The sequence below is a fragment of the Manacus vitellinus genome, unplaced genomic scaffold (assembly GCF_001715985.3).
Source record: "Manacus vitellinus isolate BGI_N305 unplaced genomic scaffold, ASM171598v3 scaffold_31_pilon, whole genome shotgun sequence".
NCBI lineage: Eukaryota > Metazoa > Chordata > Aves > Passeriformes > Pipridae > Manacus > Manacus vitellinus.
Genome location: NW_021940379.1, coordinates 8,020,568 through 8,046,754, shown reverse-complemented (window position 1 = coordinate 8,046,754; position 26,187 = coordinate 8,020,568). Strand labels below are relative to the sequence as shown.

General features: G+C 44.1%; 2 protein-coding genes across 3 annotated transcripts; one reads left to right on the top strand and one right to left on the bottom strand.

The window, feature by feature from the left end:
- Positions 1–2,545: 2,545 nt before the first annotated feature.
- Positions 2,546–8,702, top strand: PGAM5 (PGAM family member 5, mitochondrial serine/threonine protein phosphatase). Of its 2 annotated transcripts, none has more exons than XM_018076349.2 (5): positions 2,546–2,795; positions 3,681–3,806; positions 4,239–4,327; positions 4,611–4,741; positions 6,621–8,702. In XM_018076349.2, exons 1-5 carry the CDS (start codon positions 2,591–2,593, stop codon positions 6,769–6,771), a joined length of 702 nt encoding a protein of 233 aa, XP_017931838.1. In that variant the 5' UTR covers positions 2,546–2,590; the 3' UTR covers positions 6,772–8,702. The 2 variants fall into 2 exon arrangements, with proteins under 2 accessions (XP_017931838.1, XP_008918997.1); XM_008920749.3 differs by having other exon boundaries at positions 2,547–2,795; positions 4,608–4,741.
- A 1,334-nt stretch (positions 8,703–10,036) lies between these two features.
- ANKLE2 (ankyrin repeat and LEM domain containing 2) lies at positions 10,037–25,438 on the bottom strand. Its single transcript, XM_029961091.1, has 13 exons — positions 25,394–25,438; positions 21,993–22,436; positions 20,774–20,965; positions 19,824–20,017; positions 18,739–18,927; positions 18,331–18,453; positions 17,914–17,980; positions 17,130–17,311; positions 15,629–15,735; positions 14,586–14,779; positions 13,061–13,724; positions 12,518–12,649; positions 10,037–11,858 (listed from the first exon to the last, which is right to left on the bottom strand). Exons 2-13 carry the CDS (start codon positions 22,423–22,425, stop codon positions 11,621–11,623), a joined length of 2,715 nt encoding a protein of 904 aa, XP_029816951.1. The 5' UTR covers positions 22,426–22,436; positions 25,394–25,438; the 3' UTR covers positions 10,037–11,620.
- Between the last annotated feature and the right edge of the window lie 749 nt (positions 25,439–26,187).

Sequence of the window (26,187 nt, the reverse complement as noted above, 5' to 3'; positions counted from 1 at the left end):
CTCGGTGGCAGTGCCCGTGTGGGTGCCGAGCGCTCTCAGGTGCTGGCTGTGCCCTGGGCCTGCTGCTCATGAGGCTACCAGGTACTGCTTTTAAATCCTGGTAAAGGCAATGCTGCTTCGAACGCGACTCAGTCGTGTTCTTCACTGTTGAAACACATTCACACAAGGGTTAACTGCATTTTTTTATCATTCTTTAATTAGAACGTGCAGGTATCTGTACTGAGCTTTGGCTCATTTAGCTTCTGTCTGGTAGAATTATCTCCCTGGGGAGACTTATGTCAGGCTCCAGTTTAATCATGGTAAATCCAAACCTAAGCACTAACAGATTTTTATTTTATAATGCATCCAGTTTTGGTTTCTGAGAGGCTACGGGATCAAATGGTCGTATAAGTAGGGCTATGTACACCACAGTGATAAAAATAAAACCTTTATTAAATAAGATTATATCTGGTTACACAGTTACATTGAGGGAGGTACTAAAACTGCTTGTTTAACTGTGGCTCCAGGCCTTCCTGCTTCTGCTGAAGGGTTGATTTTCTTCAGGGATTCTAAGCTACTTTCAGATTCGTTTTTGTTTTTTTTAACCAAATCGGGAAGTAGGGGTTGTGCTATAAGCAATGGAGCTGTTGCAATTGCCTGAACAAATACAGCAGATGATACTGCATAGCAGTCGATGACAGTGCACAGTGTCACCATTTGTCATGGCATGCAAACAGTGGAAGTGTTAATATATTACCACAGATCAATTTTAGTTTTTTCTGCTTGGTGCCTACCAGTTGGTGTGCTGTGGCTTTGGCTGTGCCTGCTTGTAATCTCAGTTTTGATTTTTGGATGTTATTGGCAGAAGCAACATGAAAAGGTGAACAATGTGAAAAGTTGTTGAATGGCTTATAAACACCCAGGGCATCTGCCCACTCCCCTCTGGGGGCAGGGAGTGTTTACAAAGTCAAGTCGTGAGCAGACAACCAGGTATTACAATATTCTTAGCAACTGATGGCTTTGCAAGTTTGAAACAGCAGAGTTGCAGGGTATTTTGCATTTCAGACGTGCTGGTGGTGTGGATACCACGCCTGGAGTGTTGCACTGGTCTGTGCTCCCTGCACAGGAATTGTACAGCTCAGTTGGTGGAGAAGACTAGATACAGGTTTCATTCATGTGAAATCTTTATTTCAGCCATCAGATGAGTTAGTCCCTTTGCTGCTTTACAAATGTGCTTGAATTTATTTTAAACCCTTCTTTTTGTTCTCCTAATGTGTCTTTCCAGCAGTATGGTTTCCACTGAATCAAAAGAAGTGTCCTATGAAATAGGAATGGAATGTCTTGTTATTGGACTCTTGTTTTGTTTTTAATGCCTTGCTGAAGTTTAACAGCTTAAGAAATGTGTTGAGCCTCATTGTTTAGTGGAAATCTTGTGTTCACTAAAGGAAAATGGAGGCAGCAGGGCTTTTCAAAGCCAGTCTTGCTGTGAGCTGTAGAAATAGGTACAGGAAGCAGCAATTTTCTATTACTAGATTACTTCTCTCAAACTGAATAAAAGTTGTATTTTTTATTTTAAAAAATCTATCAACAAATAAACAAGTTTAATGGAAGAAGTGAAGTCTAGTATGAATTAAACGAACTAACTGGTTTTTAGGTATGAGATCAAGGGAAAGATTTCCACTGTGAGGTGTGAACATAGCAAAAGGATTTGTATTAGTGGGGTAAAGGATCAGTGCAGGGAGGGGCCTGGGCTCATCTGTGGGAGGTTTGGGCAGGGGTGGTGGTGCCAGGGCAGTGTGGGTGTCAGTGGCACTCAGCTGAGACACCAGGGCACAGAGGGGAAGATCCTCCCTGTCCTCGGGAGGAACCAGGTCAGTCTGGGTGAGGTGCACTGTGCCAAGGGGAAGAAAGATTAAAGTGGCACGAGGGGAAAGAGTAATGAAAAAGATGAAAGGATAAGTACACACTCCAGGCTGACAGATAAAGTTACTGCAGAGACCTGAGGTGACCTGGTTTAAAGCAGAAGAGAATTCTCAATGTGCACTGCAGAAGGTTGGAGCCTTTCTAGGATATTGCTGGGGGGATGGTTTTTCAGTAATTTGATGTAAATGTGATTGATAAAGTGCAGATTTTCTGAGTGTTATCACAGGGATATGGAGCACTTTCTTTTCTTTATGATCAGTCAACACCTTTTCCTCTTTTCCTGGGTATCCTTTGTGATTAGTTAGTCACAAACTCTACTGTTACACCTGTGACTGAAAATCTCAAGAACAGCTACTGAATCATCAGGAATTGAAATATAAAGTCTCTGCTAGTGTTTGTAATCTTCTTGTCCAGACAGACAAGTGTACACGATTTCTTGGCATTGGGATTTAACCTTTTCTGTTGTGTTTTTGCTTTTATTTTCCAAGAATTAATTCAGAGGTGGCTTTTACTAAACAGCAAATTTATCTAAGTCACCTTTTAACCTATATTTATTTGTACCTCTCACACAAAGGTTTGTGATACAAATGGCTAAATTGTCAGTGTTAGTGTTTCAGTTATATCTGGACATAAGGCAAGGGTATCTACCTGTAAAATTCTTCTGCCTTTTAGTCTCCCCTACCCAAAAATGACACTTCAAATGTGTTTGTTTAGGCGTGAACCACTGGCTCTTATCAACCTCAAAAAGAAAAATGACGAAACTGGGGAAGAAGAGCTTTCCTCTCGCTTGGATCACTGCAAAGCAAAAGCCACCAGGCACATATTCCTCATCCGCCATTCCCAGTATAACTTGGATGGCCGGGCTGACAAAGACAGAACTCTGACCCCACTCGGTACGTGTCACTCACAGCATCAGGCTTTGGAGTGTTTTATAATTAAATACATTTCACTTTTGCTGCTGTCACTGTTTCTGGGAGTGCTGCTAATCAGGTAGTTGAACTGAGGATAACCTCTGTCTGTGTTAATTCATTGATCCTGTGAGTGGGTCTCAAATGCTAATTGGTATTACTTTTAGTAGTGTACTTTAGAAGCAGTGGATGCTTTTTTGATTATATATATGTCAACACTGTTTTGAGAGGGCAAAAAATTGTCCTTGTGGTGGTGTTTTCCTCCCAAACCTTAATTACCGGTGTGCAAACAGGAGTGAAACACTAATTTGAGGCCTCAGGTGCTATCTTAGACTAGTCTAATCTTAATCCTGTCTCATCCTGTGCCTTAAGTAAATGACTTAACCTGTCTGTTGTGTTTTCACCTGGGAGATGGGATGGAGCCTTTCCCCAGGGTGCCGTGACCTCTGGAGCTGGTGCTGCCCTGATGAGCAGGGCACTGTCAGCCTGGGAGGGTCTGTCTGACACAGTCACTCTGTGCTCCCCAGACAGGAGGCTTGGCTTAGCACTGCCTTTTATTGGAAGTGACTTCCTTGGGATGGGGCTGGCAGGGATATTGAAGATTTCAGTGAAGGTTGTTCAAGAAGTTTTGATTTTTTTTTTTCCCTAATTAAAAAAAAGAATTTTTTTGTACCAATGGAAATGCAACTTGAAATCCAGCCAATAAGCTTGGTCTAAGTAGTGACTCTGGTAAAAATGATTTCCAGTTGCTTTTTGAAAGGAAGAACCCTGCCATCGATGGAGGCCTTTCCTGTCTGCTGGACACCTTTTTTGTGGTTTGCCTGAGACCCGGGAGTGTCCCCAATTTATGTAATGAATGTCCTTTTTAAGGTCGAGAGCAGGCTGAGCTGACTGGACACAGGCTGGCAAGCTTGGGATTAAAATTTGATCAGATTATCCACTCCTCCATGACTAGAGCAACTGAAACAACTGAAATTATAAGCAAACATCTCCCAGGTAAGACACTTCCCTTAATTTTTCATTGTCTTCTGATCCTTAAAAGTGCTTCCAGAAGAATTTTAAGCTTGTCCTTAAGGTTGAGGTGTTATTTAGCCATATTCCAGCCCTATGTGAATGTCTGTAATAAAGAAATCTACAGCTGTAATTCTGCCTGTTTGCAGTATATCTTTAGAAGTACAAAGTGCAGCGGTCTGGGAAGACTCAGCTTGCTGTGCCAAGCTGGTCTGGCTGTTCTCAGCTGAAATAAACTTTGTCTTGCTGATGGCAAAACAGTTGTGTTGGAGAGATAGACTAAAATGGACTTTAGGATGGAGAGGAAGCTCCCTGGAAGAAAGACTATGAAAAATGCATTGATCGTAGAGTTGTGGGGCTGTTTGTAGTAGCATGTAAAGTAACAGCTCCTTTCTGAATGTGTATTTGATATTTCAGGAGTCAAAAAAATTAGTACTGATCTGCTGAGAGAGGGAGCCCCTATAGAACCAGACCCTCCAGTCTCCCACTGGAAACCAGAAGCTGTGGTAACTGTTTCTTTAAAGATTTTTTTGTCGTTGTTTGTGATTTTTTTCAGTATACTCTGTATGGGCAGTAGTGATAACTTGCAGTGTCTGAGCTGATGGTTTTTAATCATAGGCTTTAGATAATTGCATGCTCTCCTCCTGCCCAGTGAGTGTACAGAGCAGTTAAAATCCCTTCAGTGTTAGTTCAGGCTCGTGTGCCTCCCCAGAAGGAAGAGCTCTGGGCAGGTGAGGCCCTCTGGCAGTGCAGGGGGCTCTGAGCTGTGTGTGACTCTGCCCTCAGCAGTATTACGAAGATGGAGCTCGAATTGAGGCAGCTTTTCGGAACTTCATCCATCGCGCTGACGCCAAGCAGGAGGAGGACAGCTACGAGATCTTCGTGTGCCACGCCAACGTCATCCGCTACATCGTCTGCAGGTACGGCCTGGCTGCAGGGCCAGCTCTGCCTCACAGGGGGGCCTTTCTGAGCTGCTGGGGGGTCTGCACCACTGAGGGGGGAGATGGGTTGGTTTGGCTCGTTTGAAAGAGTTGGAGATCGGTGCCTGCATTGTGAGCAGCTGCTTCTGCAGCTTCATCGCAGGATTCATTTGCAGATACAAGATACACTTGACAATTAGAACAATTTCATTCTAAGTCTAAAGCAAAAATGGCTAAATTGGTGAGACTCAGCTTTTTGGTACATCTGAGCAGTTACTCTAATACCATGTGCTGCTGCTTCCATAAACCTGAGGACAGTGCCTGTGCGACTGTTGGAAAAGACAACAAATAGAGCACCTGACTGGATGTGTCTCCTTGAGGTGACATGAATTGGATCTCACATAATGAAAGATTGATTTAGTTTGGGGAAATCTTTACTAATGGAGATTTTTGAGTTATGTTCAAGTTGCATTAGTGTGTTTTTGCAGTAACATCCAGTATTGGATTAAGGGGAGAGTGGATCTTTCCGATAACATCAGGGTTGTTCATGAAGGAGAAAACAGTTCTGGATCCTTGCCTGTCTCTGTGTCCAGCCAGCTGAGTCTGTTTTATTCCTCTTCCCTCTCAACAAAGCACTGTGTGTAAGATCATTTGTCGTGAGCAGGACAGATGTGATTAAACTTTAATCTGATCAATACCTACAACAACTTCAGTTAGCTTTATTTAGCTGAGCTAGTTAAGTGCTATCCTTTCTGCTCTCTTGGCTGCTTTAGAGCTCTTCAAAATTGCTGTACTTAAAATTATTGATCAGGTAAACAGAATATTCTTTCCTGTGCCAAAAAATATCATGTTGCTCCTACGGAGGCTTTTTCTGAAATACTTACATACTTTTTCTCTTTGCTGTTCCTTCCCTTTTCATTTTAACGTTTCTTCTGTGCCTCCTATTCCAGGCTGGCTGATAGCACAGTTGAACATGACCCATGTAACATTCCCTTTGGATCTAGCTTGGCTGGAGCTGGTATTTAATTTCTTGGGCTTTCTACAAGACTGTCATAAGAGCCAAAACCAAGTTATTCCTCAGGCAAAAGGTGTTTGGGACAGTGTGGTGTTTTTTCCAGCTGTTTAATCCAAGGGATGGGGGCTCCTGTTGGGTCAGGAATTTCGGAATAGCTGGGGACCAGCTGTGATACTGTGTTTCTGTAGAAGGCACAAGGTACTTTTTGTTGCCCCTCACAGGGAATGATGTAGCTGAGGGAAAGGAGTTGGGTGAACTTATTCCAGAGACACCCTGAGGCCCCTGGAGTGAGCCTGTCTGTGTGCTCTGGTTGTTGCACTCCTGCCCGTGTTGGTGCCATGGTGTGTAACAAGCAGTACCCACCCACGCCCGGGCTCTGTGCAGGTGGCCCTTGGGGTGCTGAGCCTGCTGTCCACCTGTCCCCACCTGCCCAGGGTGTTGTGGTGCTGCAGCTGCCTCGGGCACAGCCTGGGCTGTGCTCTGGGCTGTGCTCTGGGCTGTGCTCTGCACTGTGCTCTGGGCTGTGCTCTGCACTGTGCTCTGCACTGTCCTGTCTGTGCTGAGGTTGCTGGGAGTGCCCACGGCAACCTGCCTGCATTCAGCTCCTGCCTTCTGCCAGCCTGAACTAATCCTGTCAGCACTAATCACCCCCATCTGCTGGACTCTGCTTATCCCAGGGCACTGTTGGCCCCAGTCCAGTTGCCAACGCTGTGGTTTTACATCAATTCCACAAGAAGAGGATTTTTCTGAGGCTGGCTGGGAGCATTGACATGGAAACTGCAGAATGCCCAACCATGTATTTTTTTTTTCCTTCCCGTGCTGTGAAGGCACGTTACAGTAATACCTGTGTCTGTTTTTCCCCAGGGCACTGCAGTTCCCCCCAGAAGGCTGGCTGAGACTGTCCCTCAACAATGGCAGCATCACTCACCTGGTGATCCGTCCCAACGGGAGAGTGGCCCTGCGGACACTGGGGGACACGGGCTTCATGCCCCCAGACAAGATCACTCGCACCTGAGGGAGCAGACAGGATGGCTGTCCAGGAGCTGCCTCAGCCTCTTTGCACTAGCACGTTCTGCCACAGTACCACTAGAGTTTTTGTTACCTTGGGGTGTGATGCTGTCTTAAAATGTCCTTTAGCCCCTTGCCTCCTTCATATTCATATCTGCCTTTCAGTCCAGAAAAGAAGAAACCTTTGTAAGCCTGAAGCTGTCCAGTCCTTAAGTATTCCCCAGAACTCAAAGCTGAGCTGTGGAATACTGAGATTGAATGTCTGCTCAGCAGTTGCAAGAGCACTGACTTTTTCCCCACCCTGCCGTGAATTTCTCTAACCAAAGCTTGCTCCTGTGGATATTTTTCTTGTGCAGGAAAGTGATTGGTGTGGGAACAGCCTCTTATCTCACTGCAGCTAAAACAAAAGACAAGCCAGCTTGTTACAGCTCCTGCAGAAGAAGTGACAAACAGGGTATTCTGCTGTTCAAAGGACAAAGGGATAAAGCTTCAGTTTTGTAAGCTCTTAAGTGTGTATATTTATGTTGTGTCATTGTTCTCCTCTGCCCCCAAAAAGCCCATGTCAACTGTGCCTGGAGGTTATGAGCATAAAGCAGAGGGTAAAACCCCCATTTGCCTCAGAGCTGTGGTGCTAGAATTAACTGCTGCTTATATTAAGTGTTCTGCCATCCTCAGGATGTCCTTTAAGGTATTCTGAACGACGTTTTTCAGTTTTGTAAAGCCTTTAACTAAAACGTGGTCTGGAGAAGGCTGTAGAGGTGAGTCTGTAGCAGTAAGATGGAAGGAACACAGCAATCTTCTGAAAGTGCTTTCAGTTGCTGAGTGCTCTCTCCCACTGATTTGTGTTTGTTGATGCCTTACTTTGACAGCAGAGAAATGGCACCCCTGAGTTGCAGGAGTGGTGCTGCAGGTCAGAGGCTCTGCAGTGCTGCTGTTGCTGCAGGGGTGCACAGGTGTCCCCGGGATGGCATTTCTAGGCTGGTGTGTGGGACAGGCCTGGGGCAGAATGCTCCAAGTGCCTCCTTCCTACAGCTCTGACACTGCTGAGGGGAGGGCTCAGCACCATTCCAGCTCTTTGCTGGGCACCTGAACCCCTGGAGGAACTTGGCTCAGATAAAAGCTGCAGTCTTGCAAAATTTCACTGTATGCACAGTCTGCCTTGGGGACAGCAAACACAACTGACTTGTCTCACAGGTTCTCTTATCAATAAGGATGTTGGTTAGAGCCTGAACTCACTCCTGTCAGAGCTGTAGGAAGCATAATCGGGGCACACAACCTCTGGAGACAGGGTTTGGGGCTTGTTTGATCCCCCACTGCTACAGCAGGACGAGTTTGGGGAACTGGGGCCAGGAGGGAACAAACCACCATCGTTGTGTAGTGCAGGGTGTGGGGGCAAGAAGAAACCATCATGACGTATCTCTCATTGATGCAATGAGAATAATTTATCAGTTTTTGTCTATTAACTTTTTAAAAGTTTTGAATAAAATACTTGGTCTGTCTTTCTTTCCTGTCTCTTCAGCCATGGCTGCATGAGCAGCTGTAGCACGTGTGGCTGCACAGGGAGTGTCCCAGGCTGCTGAGGGCAACACTTCACTGCCAACTTTGTTCTTTTAGCTCCAACCATCTGAAATACAAACTTGGGACAGGAGCCAGCACAGAGGGAACTGCTGGAGCCTAAGCCCAGGGCTGTGTCACTTACCCCACGTGGAACAGGAGCACCAACACCAGTAAGATGAATGTGCTGGGTATTTTTATCTGTGTGTGTGTGTGTACACATACTCTCTTCACACACCCCCTTACACCCCCTATGTCAGGCTCTTGGTGGGCAACCAGAAGACACACAACACCTCTCTGCACAAGTACACAAATTAATGAGTTTTGGTGACAGTTAAGGTGGAGGGGAAAGTATGAAATTTAAAATTAAATATATATTTTTTTTACCAAATTCTGAGTTCCTGTCTCTTCAACACTAAGGCAGTCCTTTAAGCTCTGGGGATGTAGTGCAGTGTCACTGTGCACACACACAGAGATGCAGGTAGTTGTGTGAACAAGGCCTGGACCAGCCAGGGAGTCACCCTGTCGTGGCATCAACCCTGCTCCTGCTCCCCTTGTCCCACATACTGAACACAGGGTGACACTTCCAGCTGTTCATTTGGTTTTTAATATGACAATTTGCTAATTAAAAACAACCAACAAAAAACACAACTAATCTTTTGCACCTTTAAAAGTGAACTTTTGGCCAAGAAAACACAATTCAAGCACTATCATCTGATTTAAAGTGTCTCCACAGGCTCAGTGTCCGAGGGCTTTCTTCACAATCCAAATGATCCAATCGCTACAGAAATTGCTATTTTTGTCATAGCTGAAGTAACACATGGTTAGAAAAATGAGCTCTGCAGTACAACTGGACTAATGCACATTATAGAACACAGTTAAAAAAAAATAGTCGAGCGAACCAAACCAAAATTACAAAGTGAAAGGGAGGGGTGGGTGTGTGGAGGGGGGTGTGGAGGTGTCTGGCTACATGTACATACCGGTACCATACATTTAAATATTTAAAAAATGAAAGTAAAGCATAACAACAGTAAAAAAGGACAAAGAACTAGAGTGTTAGTATCAGTCTCCTGGCTCAGTAACAAACTCTTAGCTCAGAAGGACCAGCATGGAGAAGAGCAGCTGCCCCTGCAGCAACTTACCCGTCAGTGTGGCTGGAACAGGGGATGAGCTGAGCTGTTTCTCCAGAATGATAAAGACGTAACTTATTAATGTTAAATTATTTAAAAAAACCCAAACCAACTAACCAACTCCCCCCAAAAAAACCCAAACCAACCCCAACCCTCTCAAGGTAAAACTGTAGGTATGTGGGACCTTAAAATGTTTTAGACCATGGAGCTTGCTGCATCAAAAAAAACAAATTAAAAAAACAAAACAAAACAAAAAAAACCCCAAAACCACCAACAAAAAATACCTGTATAAAAAAAGTCAGTTAATGTAACAGCAGGTTATCTTTGTGAGTTGTATTTTGTTTTTAAATGTCTCTTAAAGCATGACACCCACCCAAGCCCCTGCTTGGTGTCTGGAATATGAATGAGAAGCATTTATATAAAGTAGCTCTTTCTAATGTCCAGCTCAATGGAACTGGGCTTATTTTTAACAAAAGAGCAAAATAAGCCTGTTGGTTTTTTTTTTTTTTTTAAGAATTTCTAGAAGAGGAGTCTCTCCCCCAGTGGAGAGCTATCGCACCAGATAATCAGACTTAAGAGACATTAAAAGACATCCTGTTCAGAAAGCCCAGAGAAAAACTGTGTTTTATCTGCCCATAGGAAGTGGATGCCACTTTTTTTTTTTCTTCCAACTTCTAAAAGAACAAAAATTTAATTAAAAAAATATATTACAAAAGGCACTACTGAACTTGCCAAAGCATTAAGTGCAGTGTTGTAGTCTGTCCTACGGAGGGTGCACAGTTGGTGTACGAACAGTCACTGCCGTGTGAGCAGCCAGGGGGGCTCGAATCAGCCCCAGGAATGGGGGGACCCTCGAGGGGCAGCTGGGCCGACCCCTCCTGCCTCCCTCTGTGTTTTTAACCTGGTGCACTTCCCTGACAGCTCCAAGGTGCTTCCTCACAGCCTGTGGGGCACCAATGCTCCTGATCCGTCCCTTCGTACCAGCACAGCTGTGCCAGAGCCTCACCTTCTCATCACATTAATTTTTTTTTACCTCAGAGTTCTGTTTCTGGAAGCCTTTCATGCAACATTATAACCATTAGGCTTGATATGGAAAACTCTGGAGTTTTGAAAAGCTTTCTTCACTCCCAGCATTGTGCTGTCCAAACAAGTCATTCTTACAGAAGGCTGAAGAATAAAACTATCGACTGCTGTAACAGAAACTCATTACCATGTCAAGGCTGGAGACACAGTAAAAGCTTAGATTTCAAGAAAAATATTTATAGTCCTCAATCCTCTCTCTTCGCAGTTGGGAAATAAGGAGCCACCTCCTGGGCCACTGGCTACCACACTAATATATTACAAACTAGACCATTAAGGTATCTTGCTGGTAAATCTGCTGAGATTATTGCTCATGTGCTTTTGTGCAATAACTACTAAAATCTGTTAATGTTAAAAGCTTCTGGGGGGTGGGGGGAAATCAGCTAATTTTTATGTTTTTTTTTCCTTTATCTTCACACAACCACTGAAAGGAATCCCAGCAGTTTCTACAGCACTGGGTCGATCCTGGTGTTGGTAACAAGCAAAGAGTCACATTCCCTGTGCACAGACACACGGACAGACAGGGGAGTGTGGGGAGGAACTGCCCAGCCCAGGCTGCTGCTACAAACACTTCGGTTCTGCACAGGGTTTCACAGCCCCGTTCCCTACTGGGAAGTGGTGCTTGCATTACCCAGACAGGTTTTGGCCTATTGCTCTGAGAGCTCCTGCTGCAAGCAGGAGAACATTTCCCTTCCTGCCATCTCTTTCCTCTCCTAAGGTTCTGTTTGCTGCTGCTGATTTTTCTGGCCTGTCCAAGGTAAAGAAAGGCAGTTGAGGGCTGTGTGTTCATTACAATAACAATAACTAGTGCTAGCAAATCCCACCATTGCTAAGGGAGGGCTCAGCTCACCGTGTTAGCAAGGGTTAAAATGTAGCTACTGGACAACTGCACTGTCACGAACTTCTTGCATGTCACCAGTAATGATCTATCTCGTATGTGGCATTAAGACATATATTCCATTTTTTTAAACATACAGTTGTCCTCAATTGAGGAAAAATAAATAGCCAAGTACAAACCTCCTGTCACTTCAGTAACATTGTAGTTTCCCCCAATCAAAGAGTGAGAACACGGGTGCAGTCTGGGCCTGGTGTTTAGTGGGCGGGGGGCTCTGCGGGGTAGCGCAGTTGGAGCAGGGCCTGGTGCACAGAGGCGGGGCTGTAGCGCCCGGGGCTGCCCGGCTCTGCAGGGAACGAGGTGGCACTGCCGTGTTTGCCTGGGCTTCCAGGGATGGGGCTGTTTCTTCCTGAACTGGGATACACTGAAGCATTTGGAAGGCCAGCAGCGCTGGTTTGGGACCGGAATTTTGCCTTCAGAGCTGGACTGGGCCAACTGAAAGAAACAAGAAGCGAGGTTGCATTTTTTAAAGAAGGCTGCAGTAAGGAGAGCAGCACTTTAACTCATCGTGACTGCGTATAAACTGTTGGCTGTCTAAGCAAGGGACTCCTCAGTGTTCTGGCCAGTGTCTGCCACAGTGGAAATAAATCTTTATGTCAGTAAAATTACCACGGGGAGCCACTTGTGTGAAAAACTGTCACTTTGGCTCCCCAAAACCAGCAATATTAAAAATAAAACATATAAATAGCATAACATGTCTTCAGGCCTCCCAACAGAGGCAGCCTGTGCCCATTATTTGTGTGGCAAAACATGACATTCTCTCAAAAAACTTAACACACACCATCCTTCACACGAACAATTCCTTTGGACTGGGGTAATGAAGGGTAAAAATAAAAACAGTCATAAAAAAATGGCTGAACATAATAATTCATCTTAATATCACTCTGCACAAGCTAAGTACTGCAGAGCAATACAGAGTTCCTGCACTGCATCCACAACAGGGATGAACTACCAACCAACAGCACAACTACTGGTTGTGAACAGACACCACCCAAAAAGGCCTGGTGATTAACTTCAGTAACACAGTAACAGTTATCACAGTTGAGTATTTAAAACAAGGTTCTGTGAGCATTTGACTGCATTTGCAGCAATACCTTTGCCTGTCAGAAGAGGAGTAGGACTGCACTGCGAGCTTCCACCTGGAAATCATCGGGTATTTCTGAGCATCGATCTCTGCTCCTTCCAGAGCTGCCAGGACATCCCCATCCAGCTTCGAGGGCTCCTCCCTACAACAGAAACACAACTGCCTGAAAAGAGAACTGTGGATTTGTTTAGGCAATAAACACCCCAATTCCAAAACACTTGGTTTTTATCTAAGCAAAGAGATTACTGTGCTCCTCTACAAACACAGCTTCCTCGTGAGCTCTGTGCAGCAGCCCCCCCACGAATGACTGTCTGTAATTACACAGAAGTCTCAGAATAAACTTCTCCCTTCTGCTTTATGGTCAGGTAATGAGGTGCAAGAGAACTGCACAGCTTCTGTACAAGCACTGGGGCCCTTTCAGATGACTGTTCAAGCCTGACTGCAATCAGTGGTGTTTAGTGTCACATCACCTCAACCTTTTGTCAAAAGCATCTTGTGTTTCCAAACAGAAACCCAAGGAAAAATAAGTGTTCAAAATTAAGACAATTCTTACCCAAGCAGGAATAACTTAGAATTGTCATTTGTGGGTAAAGGCTTCAAGAGAAACTTCTGGGAAGAAAGTTCTTGACGTTGTTGTGCCTCCTTAGTCAGAATCCCAGACTGCCTAGACAGCCTCTCCTTTTCCAACGGCATTTTGTGTTCTGTCCTTAACTTGGCCTCTCCAGATTTTCCTGTAACACTTGGCTCAGAAGAACTTGCCAGTGACCCTGCACAGTAGGCCTTGTCCAGAATCCCCTCGTTCTCAGTTTTTTCAGTGATTTGATGAGACCCTCCTGCGAGCTCCTGTTCCTCGAAGGACAGGCTTTCGAACTCCGACATCAAATTGCAGACGGGCGACACGAGACATTCCTCCCCATGGTGCAGCTGCTTCCTGTCACTGATGATCCTCTCACTGGACACGGGGCTGCAGAACCCGTTTTTGCTGGGGGCAGCCTCCTTGCCGTGGCGCGGGGCCGTGGGCAGGATGTTTGCCGCGCGCCCCACGGCCAGGATGTCGCGCTCGGCGATGGCGCCCGCGGGCTCCCGGGACGCGGCCGCGGGGCTGACGTTCCGCGCCGCGTTCTGCCTGTTCTTGATTTCCTCTAAGCTCATGTCATCCTCATCCTCGTCCAAAAATGCACCCACGGAAATGGAATTGCAGGACTTTTTGCTCTTCCCTGTAAAGCAGTTTTAGTAAGAGCAACACTTTCAACGGAGTATCGAGTAAACAAACTAGCAGCAAATACCCAATTTTTGTGCCTTATTCTATCTCCTGAAGCCCTCTCTAATTTTATTTATGTAACAACAGCATGAACTAACCTGACTAAAGCTACAAATGCAAAATGACATTATTGCTGTGTATTTTTTGCAAATAACCTTTGCTATCCTAGTCATTTGAGAACTGCATTTCCTCCACCCCCCATTTCAACCATTAACCAGCAACAAAGGACAAGCTCAGGATAAAGCAGAATAGGGCAGGTAAATGTTACTAATACAGAACAGCCTAAGTTTTCATCTCTTCCAAAGCACCTTATGACTAGTCCAATGACTACCCCTCAGGGTCTTAGGCCAGGTTTATCCCAGCACCAGAGCCCTTCTGGATCTATAACTGCCCAGAAAAGGAGGAAGGAGCACAAAGATTTGGGACCAGTGTTGGCTTCCATGAACACATGGCAAGTAGTGGCCTAAGAAGGTATAAAAGCTTTCTTGGATTTTACTCCTTGTCTTTCACCCTCAACTTACTGTAAAAAGTTATTTATTCTGTACCCGTGGATTACAAAAGGTTTTCTCATAGGGATTTCATTTGGGGGCTATAATCAAATAAAGTACTTCATATGAAAGATAAAGAACATCTAATAAAGCCTGTTGTACTTCTCTTACATTCACAGTGTTGTTGGTTACTTTTCCAGATTGTTTGGATAACAGATTAATAACAGCAACCACAACAGGTGAATATGACTTCCCCTGGGCACCAAGCTTTTTCTCTCCCTCTTGTCCCTTGGCACAACGTGTTGTTTGCAGCTTTGCCCTTTCCTTACCCGAGGGCTGGGGTGTTTTATATCTGTTGCAGGTTTCATTTTCCCCTGTCTCCTGCTGAGCCTTTGTGCTCATTTCACGATGACTCAGGTACTCTTCTAATTTTCGCAGCCCCTCCTGGGAAGACAGATCAACAAAACAGCCCAGAAATTCCCAGTATTCAACCCACGGGAACCCCTGTTCATGAGCTAACTCCCTGCAATAAATAAAATAAAACGAATCATTTGTGAAGACAGAAATATCAGTTTGTCAATAACTTTTCTGATCACATTCTATCAGCTACGAACAGGAGCACAAACGTGCAACTAGGCAACACAATTCTGCAACAATCAACAGTCTGCAAAAGCACAGAATACCCTCAGCAAACAAAGTATCATCTCATTCATTCTAGAGTATTTTTCAAATTTAATCTACTATTTTACAGTTTGCAGCACAAGCATTGCCACCTTTAAGCTGACTGTATCTGACATCAGATGGAGATGAACTCCCACTGATGGAGACCAAATTTGAATGATATTGCATTCAACAGCTTGTTCTATTTGGGAATGGGAGAGGCAGGAGGAAATGAGGGGTTATTTTAAAGAATGAAATCTAGTCAGCTTGTAACAAAGTATGTTTTTTCCATATGTTGCTGATAGAAGGTATTTTAACAGCAAGGACCCCCCCCAGCTTTTATAAAGCAGCACATTTGTATTAGGATCTTTTCATTCTGCTCCCTTTTAACAATCCCTCTTTCCCAGAACAAGCAGGCTGTAATTTTACATCTTCTGAAATATTAGGCAAGTCAATGTTTGAGAAAAGCATTCCATATATACCATCAATAACAGTTCAATTGTCTCTATTGTCAAAGCTAAGAAAGCCAGGTCTCACATTTTAGCTATTGTGTTTACACAAAAATAAAAATCCAACTACAATATACTTCATTAAACATTTCTGCAGTAACTTCTGCCCAACATGTTGTTCAGTAACAACTGTACTCTCAGCACAGTCTTTTGCTTTTAATTGCTCTACGATTAATTTTTTATACTGGTAGTCTTTTAGATACCTTCCAACTCTTTCAACACCTCTCTCCAGATCAGATTTCCTGACATTGTGAAAGAAGCCAGCTCTCTCTCGAGGTGGAGTTTTCCAAAGCCTGCGAAATTCTTCAGCCTTTAAAAAACAGAAATAATTTAAAAAACTACCCCCCACCACATGAAGCAACTCAGTCCTGGCTAAATATCTACCAATAGGTGTAGAAGACATTCAGCTGTTTGCTGTCCACAGGCAAAGAACTCAAGTTCTGCCACGGGTATTGCTCAACTCCAGCCATGAAGGATAAAGCTACTCCTCCCAGGATTATTTACCTCTGATCTCCTAACTGCTCATGACAAGAGAGGGACCATAACATGCAATCAACACTGTACAGACACCAGGTCTGCCTGGTTTTAATTTGTGTGCAGCAGGAAACAGAACTGTCTTGTAATTTTGCCACATCACTATAATTTTATTTAATTTCAAATGCCCTCCGGGTCACTGGTTTCTAGGATTTTCATATGCACAGAATCACTACAACTACTAGAACATATTCTTGCTATTTTGAAATTGGAATGCCTCAAGGGAATTTTTTTGTACAGTCCCACACTTTTTGACTTTATATGACAAAAATCACAACAATGACTAAGAATTACATTCAGACATTAAAAATATCTGTCAGCAATCAAGATGATGAACTGTTTACCCCCTAAAGTAATAGTTTTCAAAGTAAAAATGGTATTTAAATTTCTGTCAGTTGAACAGAAAAATGATCATTTAGAAGAAAAAACATTAAGCATCTTGATAAAACTCAGTCTTGAAAAATTCAAGCATCAGATGACACAAAGTCCTCCATTGTATTTATTCACCATTTTTAAAGCTGTCATACTTCCAGCACATTCCTATTAGATAAATGAGTCAAAGAAATTCCTATAACTTTATAATATACTTAACAGGTTTCTAAGTATTCCTTCTGAAAACTAAAGACTTTGCTTTTCTACTATACAATCAATACTTCTCCAAAACTATCCCAACACCTACTACTTGGTTGTCAGTTTTTCCACCTAGAAAAATATATAAATGTTAATTCAACAAGCAGAGGTGATAAACTGCTTCTAACATCCAGTGGCAATTTCTAGAAATTAGATAAAAAGATAGTTTTTTCAACCTGATTCATAGCTGCATTGAAAGGCTTTGCTCCGTGTTAGAAAGTTACAGCAATTATCTGTAAGAAATGAAAGGTCTGACAAAGGTGCTCTTCAAAGAGATTCCAAGAGGAAGAAGAAAACTTTCTTTTGACTGAACTTCCATTCTTCTTCTTTACAGCACATTCTGTTTCCAGCAATAAAAAAAATATGTACAGGCTTGTGTGCTTCTCCATGGAGGAAGAACAATCTCCTCAAGAAAAAGAGCCACAATCTGTACCAGGAGCAAGTTACACCACACAAGGAACTGTGCAGGATCTTCTAATGGTTCTTCACTCAGAAAGAGGAAAAAATAGGCATTAGAGTGGTATAAAGTTCTCTCCTTACCTTTGAGGGGCTCATGGGGCCTGCAAAAGCTCTTATGGACAACACTGGATCTTTGGGGTTGCCAGGGTATTTAAATAAAGTCCTCTGGGGACCATCATCCATCTGATCCGGTGACCAGGGCGCTCCAATGACAGGAGCTGAGGAATTGTCTTCTGCTCTCAAGAGTGGCACATAGTATCGGCCTAAAATAAAGAATACAAAGCTTTCTTAAGGTGTTTATGTTACATCAGCCTGCTGCTTCTTCCTGGGGTATCAATGCACCCAGACACTTAACCACCTGACTTTATCTCATTAGTAAATTCAGTTGTAATTCAAACTCACTGTTTCAGTATTTATTGCCTGCTAACAGATGGGATGTGAGCAAGGATACACAGAGGCCTTCCCTCAGGATCTCCAACAAATTTCAAAACCTCCTTTTGCAACCCCCTGAACACACATGTGACAAGACAGAGACAGTGCTGTGTCCAAGAAATGACAGGAGTCCCCAGGGTGACAGATCCACCTCCTGCCCTGCACAGGGCTTTGTTCCTTCTGGATTAAACGCTCTGCTCCAAGCTGGCTGAATGAGTCCAGAGCTGGGAGGGTAACCTTGTGGTCCACACTAAGAGTTCTGACCACAGCACTTAAAACACAGCAGGTTTTCTGTTCCTGCTCAGTTTTGGTTTCCTTTTCACAGCCCTGTACAGCAGCACCATTTCTGAACCGCTTCAGAAAGCACAGGGGACAGGACACAGCCAAGAGCCAGAATACATGTCTGATATAGCACAAAACTCTGCATACAGACCTTTCAAGTACTCTCTTAGCTTTTCTTTCAATTCTGCAGATTTATTCTTGCTTCTTTCACAAATTACCTGTTAATATAATTTTAGTTGTCAGTCAAGCATAAGACCTCATTTTCAAATCAACTGCAACGTGTCTTCTTGAACAGTCACAGTATTGGCCTCTCTCCATCTCACTCTGTACTTCTAATTCACAGAAGACCAAACCACTAAAACACATCCACATCTATAAAATCTAAAACTTTTCCATGGACACAATCAACATAAAATACTTCTAATGTTACCAAAAATTTACACTTAAATCATAATACTAGTACCTTACTACAAGCCCTCTATCTACAGCACTTACTAAATGTCTGAACGTGAAAAATATTGATCAGGCATAACATTTTTGTGTTTGTTGAGGACATGGAGAGACTCACTTCTGCTGGAGTTTGATCATATTTGTTTCTTGGATTTTTCACAATAGCTGGGTGTGAGGTAAGCACGTTAACAACATCCAAATTCCCAAACTTGCAGGCAAAATGCAGTGGAGTATCAAATCCCTGCAGTGGGAAAAGGGGAAAAATTCATATGCATTTAGAAAGATGATAAGGTCAATACCACACATTTGATTCTGAAACTGGGAAAATTAAATAAATGTCATGACTAATCATCCAGGCTCTTGATAAATCTTTTTCCACCATACTGCTGAATAATGATTATTAAGACCCACAAAATTCATGAATAGCTCATTTTGCTACAAGTGTCCCCTTCTGTCTTTCCATCTCACTCATACATCCTTAACACCTTCCATTACTATGATAACCAGGTCACCACCCAAATCTTACCATTTTATCTGGTGTGTTAAGGTAAAGGTCAACAATATACTGGATGCGATTCTTCAGCATGGCATCGTTATCATCGGGGTACATGAGCCTCATAAACTCAGGATTTTCCAACGTGTCCAGCAGCAGCTGGCAGATCCCAGCTTGATTCTCCTTGGCAGCAACATGCATGACATTGTACCTACACCCTTCCTGGAAAAAAACCATCACCATTGGAATGAAGCAAAATCTAAACAGCTCTCTTACACCCATACATGTAACTGACTTCACTGTGAAAATATAAAGGTTCCCACACTGAGTCTTATACTAATATTTTTGTAAAGACTAATGCATCTCTACACCCACATTATTCTCATAATTAATTCAATTGTTCTTATACTCAGCTATGGTCTTTTTCTACGTGCAGGGCAAAACTGTGGCAAAGAAGATATATTTAGATATCACAGTAAAAGAAAGTAGGAAGTTGAGTGTATAAAAAAAGCAAGAAAACGTATATATATGTATACACACATATATATATACAAAATTCAGCTGTGCTTTGTTGTATTACACAGAAAACTTTAAGAGCTTCCTAAAGCTGGTGTGACAGAAGGCATTTGTTAGCTAAGATTGTCAGTGTTTGCTAAATGGCACCTTATACATGGTTTTGAAATTTAATAGTGGTGCTTAGGTAAGCAGTGCTGCAGGAACAACTAATTACAGCCTGGGCCCTACCCTGGTCTTTAAAATCAGTCTATTTTTAAAAAGATTGCAATTATTTGGAGGAGACCAATACTATATGAAGACAAGACCATTCTTTCACTACGGAATAAAACTGTTCTTCACCTGCAGAACTGCACACAGTGCCTTTAGCTCTTCTGGAGCAGAGAACTCTCAGCCATCCTGGGTGGCTTACACAGGACAGAGAACTGCCTGGCTTCTCTTCATTTTCAGTTACTATCAACAAACACTGAGAAACCTTGCACTGGTTGAAACAAGACCTCTTGAAGGAAAGGTAGGAAACATTCCTTCCAGCTCTGCTATCACGCCTCAAAAGTTACACCACTGAACAGGAATGTGGATTCTCCTACTTTGTTGGGTTTTTTCACCTGTACAACCGTTGGATTGTCTCCTGACCCGATCAGGTAGCGAGGGTTACTCCAAATAAGTTCTGAAAACGTTGCTATGTCTCCCTTCTCGACAGCTTTCCGAAGTTTAGCCGTGAGATCTTGAGTCCGTGGACTTTTATAGCTGTTGGCTCTCTCCTTATTAGCAGTTTCGGTTTCAGGGGAGCACAAGCCATCTATGAAACACAATCACTTGTTTCTAGATACATTCTTTTCAGTGATCACTGTCTTCAGACCCAGGCCATGAAAAGCTTTTAAGCTAAACTCCATATTAACTTTGCATCTTTAATGTAAAGGAGTAAGACACAGAGGTCAATAACAAGACATTTAAGTACACTAGTAGTTAATAATAGGGAGGCAGAGGAAAATGATTAATCATCTTGTAAAACTGTTTCAGGCTTTAATAGGGACTGGTAAATTCTATAATTACCAGTCTACTCCCATCCAAACTTAAAAGCAAAATTCAGCAAGAGGTAACAATTGCTTTTGCAGTTCTGTGACTCCTGGATCCCTTTAATCTAGCAACTGGGAACACTGGGAAGTATGATCAGTGCTTACCATTTTACTTCTGAACTTATAAATATACTTAACAATTAAATATAGTTTAATATACTGTGCAATTTTATCAGTGTCTTATTAAACCTGAAAATCCTGAAGTCCATGAGTAAAACCAAATCCTAACAAATATGACCAGGGACTACCAAGCAACATATTTATGCAGATCATGACCCACATTTCAGCTTTAGAAGAGTAGCAATGTTTTTTTCATTTAAAACAAATGTTGTTTTAAACTTCAGCTTATTAAGGTGCTTCACCCTTTGAGTTTTTCCTGTTATTAGTGTATTGGTAGTGCAGTCGTTGCTTCTTCTGTCACAAAAAAAATGAACAGACTATATAACATCTACTGTACAGAGATGAACCTCCTCACTTACCTCTGTTAAATGATCCCATTTTCACTGGTGACAAACATAAGGAGGATTTGCTTGGAGATGGGAAATAATCACAGATTCCTTTAGCAAATTTCTCAGCATCTTCTCTGTTTGTAAAAGCCTTAAAACGGGAACCCTTAATCATCTTAACAGCTTGGAGAGCTTCCTTTTTATCTTCATAAACATGTACTCTCTCTGCAACAAAGAACAACCCAAGTTACATTACTTCAATAATCTCAGATTTGATCCTAGAAACAGGTTACCAAATTCTCAGATTATCCTTCCAGCTTTGGTCTCAAACTGCTTCTCTTCCAAACCAAAAGAACCAAAAGCTCCTTTCAATCTTCTCTCTCAGAAACTAAACAGAAGACTCCTGCACACTCCTCACATCAGGTGACACGTGCACAGGGTTTGACCATTCCTACCAATCAATACCTGAACATCCTTTTTAATGGGCCAGCTTCAACAAGCATTTCACATCCAGACTGAAATGTAAAATTAAGTTTATTCACCCTGCATTACTTTTGATGTTCTCTTGTTCAGAAAGTCCAACTTCGTGGCTGTCACAACTTTACATCTCTACACAGAACCTCAGATATTAATCAAATCCTTCCCCTTCCTCCCCTTTTAATGATAATTTGTTCAAATTCCATTGTTCATAATATGTGAATATTCACTTTTTAACAGAAAGAAACTACTGTCTCAGAGTAAATAATTTAGTAATTCCTTACAGCAGTCTTCATAAATAAAATGTGAAGAATGACTGATGCTTCCAGATACAATTTGGCATTTAATACCATTTGGCATTAAAATAGAAAGAAAATGTGAAAACTTTTAGACAAGATGCTTTAAAGATGCTTTAAACTTCAACTGATGACAGTATAAATAGTTTTTTGATTGTTTATTTATAGGATTACTTTTTATTCTTGAGAGGCACAATATGGGCCCAAGAGTAGCAATAGGAAATCATTTTCTTCATCTGAGCTAACTAGGTAGAGGACCCTCGTGAGTAGGAACTACCATAGCAGAACACCTGGGATCTCTTATAACTGTGTTTCTATGCCTCAGAAGATCAAATAAATACTGTTCACAGAAACAAAAAAATCTTTTCAGCAATGCTTACAAAACCAGTGGTGTTCATATCCCCTGCTACACAGAAAAGGTCTATTTAGACATGACTGTAAAATGCTTATCACTGGAAATAAGGGAAATGAGTATTTACCATTCCTGGCCAGTATGTCATCATAAACTGGACAGACACCGTAGAACAGAGGAGGATCTCTGGATGGTGTCTGAGCACTGGTTTGTGAATCAACACTTCCTGCTCCACAGGCTGCAGCTGAACAGTTCATGTGTGTCACAGCATCTTCTTCTGGAGGGTTCAGACCCACACAGTACCCAAAGTCTGGCTCCTCAGCAGCACTTCCATGGCCGTTGTGATTTGCTGCCAAGACATTTCCAGCAGCCTCCTCTGGCAGAGCAGATCCTGGTTCCTCCAGTGCTCCTTGCTGCTCCAACAACGCCTGAGCCAATTTCTTTTCAAAAATAAACCTGGTAGTTGCAGTAATGGGGCCACATTTCAGTCCTGCTCTCACAATCTCTTCTCTAAGCTCATCCGGGCCAAGCTTCTTCAGTCGGGATAGTATTGTATCCATTGTCAGTTCTCCTGTAGGGAAGGCAAAAAAGACAGCAGAGAAACTGTTAAGAAACAGCACAACTTTTTTTCTGCTATTTAAAACCTGTATTAAAGCCAAGGAAAAAAGGGTCTCCTAACTATTTTTCTGATTTTTATGAGATTCTCACAGTGCAGAGAAGACAATTCAAAGCATTTACAACATTTTTAAGCTGTCAGATCCATACCAAGTTTACTTCCTCCTCTCTCAACTACTTAACAGTACAGCCTACAATTTATTCTCACTTGTCCTTTTCAAATTTCTTCTGGAGTGAAAATTCAATCCAGAATAATATTTGATCCCTGCCAAGAAAGGCACAATCTACGTGTGCAATGCAATACAAGGACATGGCAACCAGTCAACCCCAGGAAGAGGGGCAGCACCTACTGCTAGAAGCACAGCACTATTTCCATTATTTCCTTAAGAATTTCTACCTGACAGAAGCTTAAGGCATAAGTGTGATGCAGCAACCAGGGGAGGCTTTCACTGGCCATGATGCAAGGCTGGACTTATGTGCACAACATGTTGTTTCCCAGGCCCTGTTTGGAGAGCAAACAGCCAGAAGACAAAAACAACTGATCTTTTCAGATCTCCCTCTCCAAGAACAAGCAGAAGCTGGAAGAATTTCTCCCTTTCCAAAGGAAAATCCTTCTCTCTGCTATGATAATACACTTCCCTCCATGTAATCCACACTGACAGCTTCTGCACTGGTCAATGAGAAGATACTAAGACCAACATGATACCAATACAAATTTCTTGCTGTGAAAACCACAACTGAAGGAAATACTATAAAAATATACTTAATGCCAAACTTAAGTAGACTTTCAATTATTACAACTTGACAGTCATGCGAGTTTGACGGTTCCTTCCCTTGAGGGCTCTTTCCTTAGAGAGTTGTTTGTTTTTTATGAATGTCTGATTTTGAATGTCAGTGGTTAGAGAACATACCTCTGTTCCTGAATATTTCAAATATTAACTGGAACCTTGCTGAAACAATGGGAAATGAGAGTATTTCCACTTAACAAACCCACCACACTGCACCAAAGCCACAGCTGGTGCTGCTGAGCCACCTCCCCAAAGGATTCCAGTTCCCTGAGGACTCCTGAGCCTCCAAGCAACCTCATTGTCTCGATTATCTGACTCGGCCACAAGATTGCAAAGACAGATGTGAAAGATCTTCTCACTTGTTTCCAATTCTTAATTGTCTATTTTTTTAAATAAATGTGGTGCCATTGTGTTTTAATCAAAGAATAAAATGCAGGCTTCAGTCAAAATAATATAAAAACTTGCCGTTCCAAGGATTTTCTTTTTGAGACTGCACAACTGGAAAAGCACAGTAAAGATGAAAACTCAGATGTGAGGAAGGTTATTGCAAAATCAACTCAATGAAAACACTTTAAAGAGTCAACCTAATGCCTTAAAGAATTAACTCAGAAAGGCTCCTATTTTTAGGTTTCAGAACTAGCACAATCATTCTGCAGAAGAGCAGACCTGTACATATATATAATTCATGTATGGAAAACAGGCAGGAACACACAAAAATCCTTCCTCCTGCCTTGTGGTTAAACAACCAAAAGTGTTGGGAAGGAGTGAATTCTTTGATTTCTTATGTTTTGATAGAATTTGGCACCTAAAATGTAATGCTCAAAATTTGCTTTCTCATTATGTAAAAGAAAGTATTTTGTGTGCCCATTACAACTCTGGCACAACTAAACCAAAGCAAAATGGCAAAGCAGACCAACAGTGAAGAAACCAATCTTTGGTTTAAGATCTTCTGTTAGGATGAAGCTTGCTGTGGAAACAGGGAAAACACTGTTGGAACGACAACACAGAACTCCCATGAAATCTGTATTTGACAGGATGATTTCAGCTACCCTGGGTAAGCATTCATTGATTTTTACCTGCATCACCTATTTTGATCTGCCCAAAACAGAAGGTGTGACTTGCAAACCTGAGAAACAGCAACTGCCTGTTTTAAGATAATCCTTCAATTGTTTTCTACATGCAGGTGAAAAAGGGGATTATCTGAACCTTAAAATGCATTTTATGTAACTACAAACGATCCGGAGTACAGCCAGTGCTGACGCAGCTCCCTCCTGCAGTTCAGCACACAAGCCCACGCAAGTCACTTCTACTAATCGGAATAACTGCTTTAACAACGGCATGTTTGAGGGTTCTTCCAAAGCAACCAAAACCTGAAAGAATGGGCAGGAACTGTATTTTCCCTTGTCTCATTGCATCAGCATGAAACGACCAGAATCTGTTTCCAAAAAAAATTAAGACTAGTCCCACGGCAGAATGAACGACTGACTTTTAAGGATCACAGTATTATTGTACTCCGCTACTCATTAAATCCTTCAATAAATTAGTAACGTAAGAAAACAGGGAGTATTTTGTTTGTTTGTCTGTAGAGGCAGGAATTGAGACTCACATCCTGTCTTTGGCTGTACCGGGATTTGCACATGGCAGCGCAACCGTGGCTATGCCACAGGGTGGGGGTTTGTCTGTACTGCCTGTGGCCAAATGAGCCAGCAGCAGTTCCGAACTACGCGGCTGAAAGAGAACCGAAAACAAACTCGCAATAACCCACGGGAAAACAAGAAGGGGGGGAATAAGAACAATTTCTCACGAAAGAACACCGCGGGTGTGTGTGCGGCCCCGGGGAGGGCGGGCGGTGGAGCGGGGGGGCAGCGCCGGCGGACCGGCCGGGACAAAGCGGGACCGGGCGGCGGGGCCGGCCGGCGGGGCCTGCGGGTGGCCCCGAGCTCCGCCCGGGGGCTGCAGCGCCGGGAGGCGGGAGGGGGCCGGGAGGGCCGCGGAAGGGAAGGGCCGGGGAAAAGAAAGGGCCGGGGAAAGGAAAGGGCCGCGCGGCCTCGGCGGGCGGTGCCCGGCTGCCGGCCCTCCCGCGGGCCGAGGGGCCGCCCACCCCCGACCTGCCCGAGTGTCTCACCTGGGCGGGTCCCCTGCTGCAGCGCCGGCTCCCCGCGGCGGCGGGTGGGAGCGGGGAGGCGGCGGGAGCCGGGCAGGGGGCGATGGCCGTCGGTCGGCGGCCGCCCGGCCTCCTGTCCCGCAGCCGCAGCAGCCAGCCCACGGCGCCGATGACGGCGCAGGCGGCCAGGAGCTCCCAGCACGGCCATCGGCCCCCAAGCCGGCTCCCACAAGCGAGCCCCAGCCGCCAGCGGCCCGGCCCAGCGCTCCATGCCCGGCCCGCGGCCCCGGGCACGGACGGTACCGACGGTACCTCAGCGGCTCGCGGCTTCCGCCTCCCCGCCCCGCGCCCGCCCCCCCCGCGGGCACCGCGGCGGCTCCGCCCGGCGCTGACGGGCCCGGCCGCCTCCTCGCGCCTCACCGGACGGCGGGCAGGGCCCTGGAGAGCGAGGCGGGCGCGGCGCTGCCGCTCCAGCGGAGCTCCCGAGCGGGGCCGGGCTTGCCCTCGGCTGCGCTGCGGGCGGCGCTGAGGGCGCCCAGAGCTGCCGGGCCTGGCGGGCACGGCCCCAACTGCAGCCGCTCGTCCCTCGGCCAGCGCGCGGCTCGGCACTGGCACTGGAGCGGCCTCCTTAGAAAGGAGGGCTCAGCCCAAGCAGTAAGCTCGAAATGCTGCCGTAGTCCCGGCTAAGCCGGCAGAGAGGGAAAGCCATGAAGAAGGAAGCCTCTAACGCAGAAGGGAAGCAGTCCCTTCACGGATAAGAACCGGGCATCCCTTCAGGCACAACATTCCCGCCTCCCGTACCTGCACCGCCAGCA